Raw genomic sequence first — 13,191 nt, forward strand, 5'->3', positions numbered from 1 at the left:
CATGTCCTTATTAAAGAAGGCCGAGAGGAAGACGTCGTGTTCTGAGACACATAAGCTGGACGTCCGTCCCACCGCCGTCTTTTAAAGATCAGAGCATGAACTTCGTCTCCTCTGCAGACCAGTTTCTGCTCCGCCATGTTGAACGGTATAAACTTTCACTATGACGCGACGAACATGATCAGAACGGACTTAAACTTTCCGATAGGGAATGTAATCAGATACAGGCGTTTACACGGATATTATTCTTCTATTTAACAGATTATTTACAGGATTACCCACCTCGTTCAATCGGATAGAAACTATGTTCCCAAAAGCCTCAATCGGACTAGACTATTCTGATTGAGTTGTATAGAGGGACGTATTTTTATTCCAATTATTCCGTGATGGAGGGAGTGGGAGGACCGTCCTACCCACCCAGAGAGAGCGAGGACTGTTATGATTTGGGTTTAGCACTTTCGCTTTAAGAAAAGCACATAAAAACAGAACTTGTTGTTGCTGTTGTTGCTGCTGATGCTTCTTCTTCTACTAATAATAATAATCTGACCGGCTTTCTGACCATGGACAGCTGTGGCATCGCCGGGAATCACACTTCCAAGCTAATGAAACTGTTAGATAAGTGCATAACTAAATGGTTATTTGTTGATTTACTGAGATGTTACTGGTGTGACTAGTCTTTCTGCTGTTTTCTGACCTGTTATCGTGGTCACGACTATTTCTGACCACTGCTTTGAATACAGAGCTCTAAAATCTCGCATTAGTAGCTTTAGCTGTGTTGGCTTGCTAAATGAATGGTGGATAATGCAAGTCAGTCTGAATCTAAAATCTTTTTCCTTTTCTGAGTGAAACATGTTATCAGGGAGGGTCTCTGAGCAAGCTGAGTGTTTTCTCTCCATGATAGGAGGGGGAGGTAAAGCATATTATTGGTCTCCACCCGCTGGTGCACGATGATGTCATAAAAAATCAGAAGACGTTTTAGAAGCGCACAAACGCCATTATATTTTAGCCTTTTCAACTCCTTGGGACCACCGGTGGTTCCAAAACGCACTTCGTCATATTCTTCATAATTTTCATATTTCATAAGCTACATTCTAAAGGTGGGGGTCGTATGAGGCTGTAACTGTCTTCTTTCCGGTCAAATAGATGGGTGATGTAATTTTAATCCCTTATAATAGAAGAAGCTGAAACTGAAAGTTTTTTTTCTACTGAAAGTCGACCCATTTTTCCACAAATCTGAGCTATAAACTATAAACAGATGGCGTCTCTTCAGTGATCTGATCTGTAAAAATTATTTTTATAAAATAATACAAAGAGCGTCTAAGATTTTTGGCTTTCAGCAGTAAATTGTAAGCATATAGCAATATGTGTATAATCATAAAACACCGTCTGTTAATTTGAGGGGAACTTTTTACAAAAAATAAATAAATAAATAAAACAAAAATATACATTTATTTCATGCAGTTACTGAATAATTTGCCTTACTATTTGGTCATGTAAATTCAGATGGACAAACCAAAATACACCCTGGGCAGTAAGAGGTTAAAGTGAACAGTAGAATCATTTTATCTTTCATTTCATCTTAGTATGAACAAGGGCCAGTACCGTCAAGGTTAATTAGGTACATTTAGATTTCAGGGTGATTTTAATATCAGCTAACATGGTAGTTAATTATTTAAGTTATGAAAACATGACTGTCACAATTCATGTTTAGCTTTATGTAATTCAGGACAGTAATATCTCCTCAGACATTAAACGATAATGAGCTCTCGAATTAATAACTTTATAATCATGTCTTTCAACTCTTGTCCTCCTTTTGCGTCTGAAAAGGGGATGTGAGAACAGCGCAGCTTGACTGAGGCCTAAACTGAGGCCGTTTCCCATCCAGGAAAACTGAGAGAACGTTTCCTCGTTTTGCATTTTCAACATCGGTTGGCAAAACCAGGAAACAAACGTGCCGCTGGTGTTAATCACACAATGAGCGCTTTGGGAACGATGCCCTGAAGTGTGTGTTTCTTTCCTCTGTTGGTTAACAGAAGCGGAGCTGGAGGTAGATGAGGAAGACTTCCCCCAGCCGCTGGACCTGAGCCCCAGAGACGAGCCGGCGCTTTCTCCACTCTTCCAGCGCTCCGTGTCTGAAGACTCGGCCGGATCATCAGCCTCAACCACTGGGAATGCCAAAACCAGGTTAGTGAGCGGGGGGTGGGGTGTACAAGCAGGGCCCTAATGAGCTGAGTCACAGCGCTGTGTGCGCAGGCGCGCAGGGTTTTATTGCAGGGAAAGGTGAGGGTTCTTGCGAATGAAGGAGACTCGCAGCATGACTGAGAACGTGTTTGCGCTGCTGAGAGGGGAAAAAAGGCTTACATACCGGAAGGAGGGCATATGAGTCCTCAGGTTATACGTGTGCATGCTGTGCTTTTCTTTTTTCTTTCTTTTTTACTTTTTTTTTAATCAAAACATTTTCTTTTGAGGATCCCAAGATAATTAAACATACAATAAAAGGGCTGCGCAGACAGTGAAATATAAACATGTCTTTATTATTATTATTATTATTATTATTATTTTATACAGCAATGATGCTGTAAAATATTTAATTTAAACTATTCACTATTGGTCCATTATGCACAGACAGAAGGTGTAGCATTATAAAAAATGGATGTAATAGATATTGAAAGTGTAGATACTGTGTGTGTGTGTGTGTGTGTGTGTGTGTGTGTGTGTGTGTGTTTTTTGTGTATCATAACTAATATAGAGACCACCCTTCATTTAATTTCAAGTCTAAATGGCCGTTAAGTTATTTCATTTTCAGGCGATAGTTCTGAGGATATTCGATGTATGGCTACATTTACATCAGCGCAGGCCGAAGTGGCACAAATCAGATTTTTTTTTTGCGTTAATGTGACGTAGATCTGGTGTTTTCAGAGCAGTGTGGACACAAAAATCTGATCTTTTCGAATCAGATCTGAGCCACTTTCATATGTGGTCCTAGATCGGCCCCCTTCACACACACATGCACCATCATCCAGCATTAAAGTGGCTGCAGTGTTGGACCTGCAGTTAGAGCCAGTGAATGTTTTGCTCTAATAATGAAGAGCTGAGGGTTGTTTAGAGCTGGTTATCGTCACCGTGAAGGCTTGTTCTGCTGTTTAGTTTGTTGGCTGTTCATGGCGCATGTGATTGATTCGCAATTCACCAGACATTACTGATAAGGAGGTTCGCATGCAGGCCGTTTTAGGATGCAGGTTCGTTTACATTAATGACAGGTTTGAGTCACTTACCTACATGAATGTGAACCATCGTGTTGTAGCGATCAAATCCGAGCAATAAATCGAAAATGAGCAATGAGGCTTGTAATGTCGGCGTAGCCTGAGATAATCCACTTGCATAAGGATAGGAAAGTCAGATTAAAATAAGTTGGTTTAAAGGATTCAGAGAAAGTGGGACCCCTAACCACCATGCAAGACCTGGTAGACACCAAAACTGCGCCCATCAGATAAACAGCACTTAAAGCTTTCATCTCTGAGAGAGAGGAGAAAATCAAGCTGCTTCAGATCTGAAAACATCCACAGGTGTTTCTGTCCATCCTTCCACTGTGAGAAGACGACTCAGCGCTGTGGGTCTGAAAGGATGTGTAGCTGTTCAAGAAGAACCTCACTGAGAAAAGGAGACGGACACATCAAACAAAGAAGCTGAACGATGGACTGACCACCCCAGAGTCCAGACCTCAACACCACTGAACGTGTTTGATTACTTCAGAAAATGATCAACCAACTTCTAAGACTGAACTCCTCCTGAAAAGAATGGAAGCTGGAATAAAGGCAAAGCGTGGACACACTGAATACAAAAAAATGCTAATTCTGTTTAGTTGTTGAGGTGACGATGAAAAAACTGGGAGAGAAAAAGACTTCAAAACTGGAAAATTATTAAAAGATCCAGAGAAAATGGGACCCCTAACAACCATGCAAGACCGGGTAGACCACCTACATTGTCCCAGCCAGATAAACAGCACTCAAAGCTTTGGTGTGGAAAAATATCCCTGAAGATTTCTCTGAAAAACTGAAAGCGAGTCTCCCGGAATGAACGGAAGCTGTAATCAAAGGCAAAGCGTGGACGCAAAACACACGGAACACACGGAATACAGAAAAATGCTAATTATATTTAGTTGTTGAGGCTTCTGTGTAATTTCCTGTTAAGTATATGTTTTCTTTTTTTTTTCTTGATGCTGCAAAACGAATAACTTGTAATTAATGGCTGTTTTGACTGAAAATGGTCTCTGACTTTGCACAGCACTGTAAATATAGTATGCAGAGATCACTGCATGCTTACATGCTCTGCCTGTGTGTGTGTGCTGTAGTGTGCTTTGCAGGGCTGGGAATGAGAGTATGTTTGTCAGGGGGAGGGAGGGGAAGCAGGGGATTGAGAGGAGCTGTAATTGAGCAGAGGGATGCTGGGAAGAGGAGAGCGAGGCAGAGGCCTGGCAGACTGCTGCCTCGCGGCCTGCTGCTGTAATTAGTGCAGAGAGGGAGGGGGTGGAGGAAGAGAGGAAAAAAAAACGTGCTCTCTTTCTACTCCCAATTAGCGCTGATTGTCCTCTCTCTCAGTGTGGTGCGCGGAGCAACATGTGGTGGGTGCGGGGTAGGGGGAGAGGAGAGACCCCTCCTTCGTCTATCCACGTGTGTATAGGGCACACCTCCCCACCCCCACAGCTGAATGGCTGAGTACAACAGGTTGCTTGCTTTTGTGGTTCTGACTCTGCAGGATAGGCTGATATCTATTCAGAGTACATTGGATTGGATCTAAAAACAGTGGTAGCCAAACTGAAGTCTGAGTTATTGTTCAGTCTGATTTTATAGGTAACGGTATTTTATAGAGTGTCGGAAACCAAGTAATCACGTCTCTTAGACGTTATTGAACATCTTGACGCGGCTTGAGGTACATATGTGATTTAGACATGCAGTTTGCACGATGCTGATTGGTTGCTGTAGGCTTTTATTACATAGCTCCATTGGCTGTGATTGGTAGGGAAGCACCAATCATAAAGTTTTATGAACAGTTGAGTTTATTAGTGATTGTGCTTTGCTTTGCCACACTATTGTTATCCACAAAGCAATGCACAACACTGTTGTTATCTGGTTTATTATTATTATTTTTATTTATTATTTTTATTCTTATTGTTCTGCTGGATTTTTGTTGGCTAACTCGTTCCGCTGTTTTCGGGATATCAACAGCATTCCCACTCCGAAATGTTTTGCTCTGAATGGGAATAGTGTGCTTGTATACAGCTTTTTGATCCGATGTGTGGTTTTCGTACAATCTTGGTTAAATTCCGAATTTTTTTTCCCATAGAAATGAATGGGATAAAAAAATTGTATGTCTATCTACTGGAGTTCTGCTCAACCGAAATACTCAGTTTTGCATATACTATCTCAGGGCAGGCCACCTGAGCACAAACTCAGTGTTGTTCTGACCCGCACTCATCTATTTGTCTTTTTTTTCGTCCCTCGTTTTTTCCATAGACTCCGATTCATTTTCAATCCCACACAAACTCTATTATTTCTTTGATCGACAGCCACCGAACTGCATGTTCTCACTCAGGTTAGGTCCCCGAGCACGACTTCAATATTGTTCTGACCCACACTCATCTGTTTGCCATCTTTTACATCCCTTGTTTTTCCCATAGACTCCCATTCATTTTCAATCCCACACAAACTCCGTTATTTCTTTTAGACAGCCACCGAACTGCATGTACTCACTCAGAGCAAGTCCCTAAGATCTAATCCACAGCCATACTGACCAGCACTCCTCTATGTGTTGTTTTTTCATCCCTCATTCCTCCCATAATCTCCCATTCATTTTCACTACAACTAGCAACAATTGGCAACCCCCTAACAACCACTCAGTTCACACCCCTCATGCCATAGCAACTGCCTAGAAACACCTTAGCAACCGCCTAGCAGCAAGCTTCAGCTGCGCAATCACTCTGCATTTCCTACAGAAAAAGCACTTTTCTGGTTTATTTATTATTATTTTTACAGCCAAACTGTAACTTTATTTTTTTAAACAGAATCTCGTGCTGTTTGGACTAAACGAACACAAACACACCATCACAATTTCAACACTCTGTTAGCCAAGCTTGCGATATAAATAAGGTTATTTGCTCTTTTAATGGGTAAAAGTCAGTTGCCTGTTTAAATAACATGAACTAAATAAAGTGCTACACTGAAAGTAAGAGGCAGCTCTGTTTAGCGCAGTGAGTCATGTGTAATTATGGGACATTTGATGCAGCAGCAGTATTCAAATACAGTGTGAGAGCACTTACCTGCCTCGCATCATTTACCTCACAATATTACAGCACTGATCAGTCAGAATCAAAATATATTAAACTTGCAGAGTGCTGAATGTTTGCTTGGAGCAAAAATCTGCCAGTTCTAATCTAGACGTGCTTTCCTGGTAGGACAGGGGTTAATCAGTGATTATCGATAATGACCGTGAAGCTGAAAAGTGGAATTTAGCATTTTTCTTTTTTATGCAAGTGCTCTGCGCTCCAATCCGTGATCTGAAACTCCAGTCCTGGTTTTGCATGCACAACAGTGAGCTGTATGATGTTGGTTCATTGTCACACGAGGGAAATGCCATCCTAAACAGTAGATTTCGTTATTAAGTTTAGGTTTATTTTAGCTGTCACAGGGATTTTGCTCACCAAGTCCGATGAAAATGCGCTTAAAACTTGACTTGAAGTCTGATGTGCTTTTGAAAAACATGCAATGCAGGACAACTGGATTTGTTGAGTGGTAATGGCGGCGAAGGTGGAATTGTTTGTCTGTACGAGTGAAAAGACACAGAGACCGACCCGTTTTGGTTTAAAAAAAAAAAACTCACACTTGTCTGAGGGGTATAAAGAGGCTTTATGGCTGAAATGTTGTCGCTGCAGTTGGGATAAAACCTTGTATCTCCTTTTCGTTTTGTTATTTTTCATTTTTTGACCTAGTTTGAAAAAGGCAGTTGTCCTTTATGATGTGTCAAAGTTTCATGATGAACGGCCCAACAGAACCTCTCCAGAATTACTTGGAAAAACATATTTCTCCATTGACTCCCATTAAAAGTTAAGAGCGTTTTTCCTTGTCCTTTAAAGTTACCTTTTTAGAGATACGAGGTCAGCTTGTTGTTTGCCAGTCTTTTATTCCAGTTTTACATTACATCTTAAATGGTGCTGCAGTTACATTAACATCAGCTTACGCCAATAACCGCATTAATGTGACTCGATGAATGTATTTTTAATCAGGAAATACCTTAAAGTTTCTCTTGGGAATGTTTAATGAGCTAACAAACGGCTCAGGAAGTCTAATGCTGTGTCCCAAACCACACGCTTCTATACTTCACCTACTGCACTAATGAGTACACTTCTAATGGCGTAGTCACTTTTTTGCGTACTGTTTAGTGTGCTAGTCTGCAGTTAGAGACGTGAAGATAAAACACAGTGGGAAATCTCAGCTGTTTAGATTTCTGCTTTCATTTATCACTACAGCAACAAATCAGATGAAATGGCTCGTGTGTATTAGTTTAATATGCTTTAAATAACAGCCTTAAAGTGAGTTTTCCAAAAAAACAAGTTTTACTTCCTTTGCTGGATTGATTATGGCTTTATCTCATAAACCTCCACTGTGCTCTGAGTGAGCTTGAAGTTGCCTGCCAATATGGTGGCAGTGCAATTCCATGACGTCAACAAAACACAACAGAATACTGAATGTACGCACACATCGCTGTTGTCGGAAGAAAACGTCGCATCTCCAAAATGACGACATTACAGGAGAAGGAAAAAACCCACTTTACTTCTAATGTAAATCGATGGAACCAGAATTTTTTTCCAAGTAATTTGGGGCCGTTTCTTTTGGTCCATTCTTCATAGAATTTAAACAGTGTAAAGGCCAAAAGGTGTTTTCAAAATATGTCAAAAAACGACAAAAATGGAGATACGAGGTTTTCTTCCGACAGCAGCGATATGCTTTATTTTGCGTATTTTATATTTATATATAAATATCACTTACATTTATCCCAATTTACCTGTTTTTTAAAATTTGCTTATTGTCCCAGCCCTTATGCCTCGTAAGGGAAAATTATGTGAATTTGACTGTGGGCCAAACTGTTGCTTTAACATTTGTGTTTATTGTTTGTTTAGGGGTGAAAGCCCTGCTTTTTTCTGATAGCAGCTGTAGGAATTTACATCATCCAAGCTTTGAAAAGGCTCTCGTGAATCATTGCGCATTCTTTAGGTGGCTCGTAAGCTGCTCAGGATCTGCTAAATGAGTATATGTAAGTGTAAAGACATAACACTGATTTAAAGGAAATACATAGATTCTTAAAATGGTAAACTTTTGACACGGCTCAGTAATGACGTTTTGGATTTCTTGCTGCCTGAAACTTCGTACATTTTTAGACCGAGCGCTTTGTGTTATGAACACGCAGGCTTTGTTTTCGCTTTCTCTAGAGACCTTATTAGCAAAAATCTCACGCTATGTGTTACACACTTATTCCGCAAATTTCAAAAGCAGATTTTTCCCCCATGTTCCTTGGCTAGCTTTTGCTAATGTGTCTTTGAGAATGAGCTGCGTTTGGCCATTGATCTAGTAAACATGCTTCCGTTGGGCAGGCACAAACACTGAGAATTACATCACCTAGGGTAGAAATGCAGAACATAAACATCTCGTGAAAACGGTAAACAACCGAGAAGAAAGAAAATGAGTCGACTCCGTCTCTGCTGGGTTCAGTTTCTGGCCCTTTTCAGCCTGAGGCACAGCTTACGTTTCACTTTGAAAAAATGATAAAGCATACATTTATTTATTTATTTATTTTTTCTTTGCACGATCCTCTTTTGCATCAAAAAAAGCTCCACCTCTGTTCGGATCTCTTTTGTCTGTCCATCTGAGCCGTCACAGTCCATAGACTTCGTATCCCAGGATGGCTTGGACTAAAGATGTTCTGATCCGGTTTCTTCGCCCTTAAATCTGGTCTTTAATATTAAATCTAATCTGATACCAAGTCTGATCTGACTGTATTTTGGTGTACAGCCTTATATTTCACATTTTCAGTACGGTAAAGTTAATTAAACCCATCTAATTCAGGTAAGATATGCTGGGGCGTTTTCACACTCGGGCCGTTTCAGTGTCTGAAAGGCACTCAGATGGCTGAGTCATGGTTTTCTGTGCGTGTGTGAACAGGCCAAACAAGTTCAGGCTCCTCTAAATGGCCCCAAAAACGAACCAAACCATCTCCATCTCTCAAGAAGGTCTCCGTTCAGTTCGTTTGTAGTTCGTTTTGTGGCTCGATTGATTCCGTGCGTTGTGAAAACCGCTTTTGCTTTGCTTTGTGGTGAAGACCTCGAGGCTCACCGTACACAGACAGTCTTCAGCAGGTAAAAACAGACCAAGGATCATTTAACAGGTGCTACTCAGGATAAAGCCTGTCTATGATCTGCGACAGGACAGCAGCCCTGACATGCTAAAGCGATAAAATGCGAGAGCCCGCAAGATTTAACCACGTTAAAGGCTCATGCTGGACGCTGAATGAATGAAAATTCACTGCTGCTCTTTTAAATACACTTTCATTGCAGATGCGAATTTTCACCAGGTGGAGCTCAGTGCCGAGCCCGCCGCGGCAGACACGCAGGCTCACTTTTCCAATTTTGCGTGATGCACTTCGGCCAATCGCTTTAGCATGGCCCATAGGACAGCAGCGGGTGTGTTTGCTGGTTCCTCTCACCACCTGAGAGGTTAGATTTATCAGAAAACGCTGCCCACTTTGCGAGCACTGCGCACGCCGAGAGTGGTGTGAAAGGGGTCTGTGTTCTAATGGAGTCGTGGTCTGAGCAAGAAGTGGTCTGAGATCTCAAAGGACCAGAAAGAAAGAGTCCTCTTTAGAGTTCACTGACATTGAGAGCACAAAAAGAACGGAGGTCATTTGCAGTCGGTTCCCTTTCAGGTTCACTTTAACAGAACTCAGTTCGATTCATTTGAAAAGAACTACATGTGAAGACAGCCCTAGTCTTCTGTTTGTCGAAGTGAATTCACTCTTTTTTTTCAGAATAACTGCACACTGTGAACTGATATACTTGGGTTTTTGAAGTGCCTTTTTGAAATGGTTCTTTTATGGTGTCTTGTATTTATTTCTTTTGAATTTCATGTTGGTTCAGCAAGCATGATTAACTTTTTCTCAGCATTGAATGGACTGTAAACGTGTAATGGCTCACATTTTACATACATTTTCACCCTCGCTCATTTACGGTTTTTATGTGTGGGTAGTCTAACTGTTTCGATGAAAGGTGGCCAGCAAAACCCGTGGTCACAAGTTGTGAATAATGTCTGTCACCTCTGACAGGGGTGTTAATAGATCGCAATGGAATAAAATAACCCTAACTAAAGATCCAAAGAGGATTACTGTAGCCAGTATTGATCCATTTTATGCCTAAGAGGTCATACTTTTTTAATTTCTGCATAATTAAACTGTTAGTATGTAAACAGTCATTCAGCGCAGTGTGAAGTGAAATGCTCTGGTCTAGAGAAACTGAATTGTACGCAGTGGCGGTGATGGGAACCAGACGTCTGAAGGGTGAAAAGCTACATCACAAAGCTATGTAATGTCAGGGACTTTCCAGAATTTTAGCCGTTGAAATTTTTTGACTGAAATGGTCAAAAATGGAACTTCGTTTTCGACTGAAAGAGAAAAGTGGCTGAAAAATTTGACCAAAACAAGATTACGTAGGCCTACAATGCAGTATTAAAATCTGTGGCTGTACAAATGTCTTTAATGGTAGTGAAAATCAGATTGTTTGTCCCTTTTTAAGGGACATGAAACAAGCGATTTATAATCTCTGTTCATGTCGTGTCGAGAAGAGATAAAACACCCAAGACCTTCTCCACAACAGGTGTAATACCACTTGAAAGCACAACATCCTGCTCGATACACAGAAGCAGCAAGGAAGATCACTGCAGCAGGTTGACGTCGTCTGTAGACTGAAACAATGAAAAGATTCATGAGCAACAAAAAAAAAACAGCCAAATTCAAAATGGAGCTAAAAAATAATGGAACTCAATGCTGTCAGTGAGAAGTTGACCAGTTGTTTTCTGTTGTGGAGGATGCTGGGTTTTGTGGCACTTACTGCAGTGTATAAAATCAGTAATTTTAGTGAATTTAATTGGATTTATGTAAACTCTGATTTTCAGTTTAGTTTTTTGCTGCTGAGCTTACTTGGCTTTTGGCCAAGGGTTTTCATTTAGGTGAATTGCTGCGTGAAATGGTTGTGAATCTGCTGCCTGATGCCTGAGAGGTTGTTTTATGACCGTTTAGAGATGATGTTGGTCTAAAATGTTTTTTTTTTTTTTCTTTTTTAAATTAATGCAGTGTATAACGAGGCAAAATAGACCCCAAAGAAAACAGAGTACAGCTTTACCAGTGTTTTATTATCAACATTTCATATTAAAAACTTTCGGGTAGTAAATAAAATGGTTTTATTGGTGTTATAAACATTGTGACGCCTGGTTAGTTTTAGAGGTCTGAAAAAACAGTACCACTCTTGCAGAAAACCGGAATCATTTGTCCGGCTTTCGCCCATGACCGAAAGGTTTGGTCCGCTCCCGCCCGTGCAGCTCAATCGAGATGAACTGACATCCAATATCTGATAGTCTATTCACAAATACATTATTCTCACAACAGTCACGGTCATCAGGCTCACTTTGAGTAACTTCACCAAACGCCATTTATTCCCAGTGAACGCAAAGCAGGAATTAAACCACAGAGCGGTTATTTTTGGTGTTATACTGGGCAGCTGTGGCCGTCGGACTGAAGGCTTTGCCGTCTCTGTAAGCTTATGAGAATTTGCCTGTTGTTCACTTGATCTCTCTTTAGAATGACTTAGTTCATTTTAATTGATTTACTGTTGTCATTTTAGGGTTTATGTACGGTTTAGTGATCGTTCTGCTTTATTTAGGATGTTCGTTCATTTGCAGGATTTCTCTTCATGCGTGCTTCAGCCCGCTCCCGCCTGCAGTGGGCTGTCTTCCCACCCGCTCCCACGCACAGAACCGAAAATAAGTTCTGCATTGCAAGGTGTTGTGGCGGGTCTTGCGGGAATAAACCTAAAATCGTGAACACGACCCATTAAAGCGTGAAACACAGCAGTGTGTTCTTATATGAAAAGGTTTTAGGCTTTACTGAATGAAACAGCCTAAAGTAACAGATATACGACAGTAATGCAATGTACTCCACTTATTTACCTTTACCATGTATTAACCCAAGTTATGGGTTATGTATGGCCTAGCTTGAAGGTCATATGCGTAGTTTATACAACAATCAACATAAAGCTGGTAGCACACAGCTTTTAAGCTTCTTTGTGAGGGACTAACTGCATAGGCTGACCTTAAGATGTCACATTTGCAGCTCTAGCTTAAGCCTGTATTTAACAGAAGCAGCGTGTAGTTTAAAAAAGGGTCAGTTTATTTGCTTCTCTGCTTTGAAAAATCAGTGTAATTGTATTTTTTCCAGGGGAGACATTCAAAAGCAATGACAACATACAATTCCATGCACATGTTAATTTCCAATTATATATAATCCTTTCATACACACATCTCTCCATCTTTTTATTCTTAAAATAAAAATCTTTTTTTTCTTTTTTGACATTCTGTAAAAGTAAACAAATAACTATATACATTAAAACCTGAGGAGATGCCTTGGGGTAAAAATAAAGGGGTTAGGTAAGAAGAAAAAGGAGGGGGGGGGATTAAAAATAAATAAATATATAAATAAATAAATATAAATAATAAAAGGGAGGGAGTACTCACTCACATTGTATCTCTACAAACTCTGGTCTTACAGACTTTATATTATTAACCCATTTAACCAGAATTTTACAAATTTTGTCGTCTTCAGTCTAATAGAAAAAGTAATTCTTTCCATTAGATATATTTCATTGACCAGGTTTGTCCAGTCGTCCAGTGTAGGGGGGTCAGGAGACAGCCACTTCCTCGTTATGACTTTTTTACCTGTGAAAAATCAGTGTAATTCTTAAATCAGAGCTCATATTGATCCTTCAGGTCGGATAAAGACACACGTACATGTAGCTGTTTTGTGTGTCCATCACAATCACCATCTCGATCCGCCGTCCTCGTATCCCAGGATGCCTTAGACCTTTTGCTCTCTGCGAGACGA

General features: G+C 40.5%; 1 protein-coding gene across 3 annotated transcripts in view; it reads left to right on the forward strand.

Annotated features, from left to right (window-relative positions):
* The window catches only part of kmt2ca (lysine (K)-specific methyltransferase 2Ca), a 249,803-nt gene that overhangs the window by 76,335 nt on the left and 160,277 nt on the right, over positions 1-13,191 (forward strand). For all 3 annotated transcript variants that reach the window (XM_036581780.1, XM_036581798.1, XM_036581789.1), the window contains exon 4: positions 2,031-2,181. In XM_036581780.1, the coding sequence (XP_036437673.1) occupies positions 2,031-2,181 (151 nt within the window). The remainder of the gene's footprint in view (positions 1-2,030; positions 2,182-13,191) is intronic.

The sequence above is a fragment of the Colossoma macropomum genome, unplaced genomic scaffold (genome assembly GCF_904425465.1).
Source record: "Colossoma macropomum unplaced genomic scaffold, Colossoma_macropomum, whole genome shotgun sequence".
Taxonomy (NCBI): Eukaryota; Metazoa; Chordata; class Actinopteri; order Characiformes; family Serrasalmidae; genus Colossoma; species Colossoma macropomum.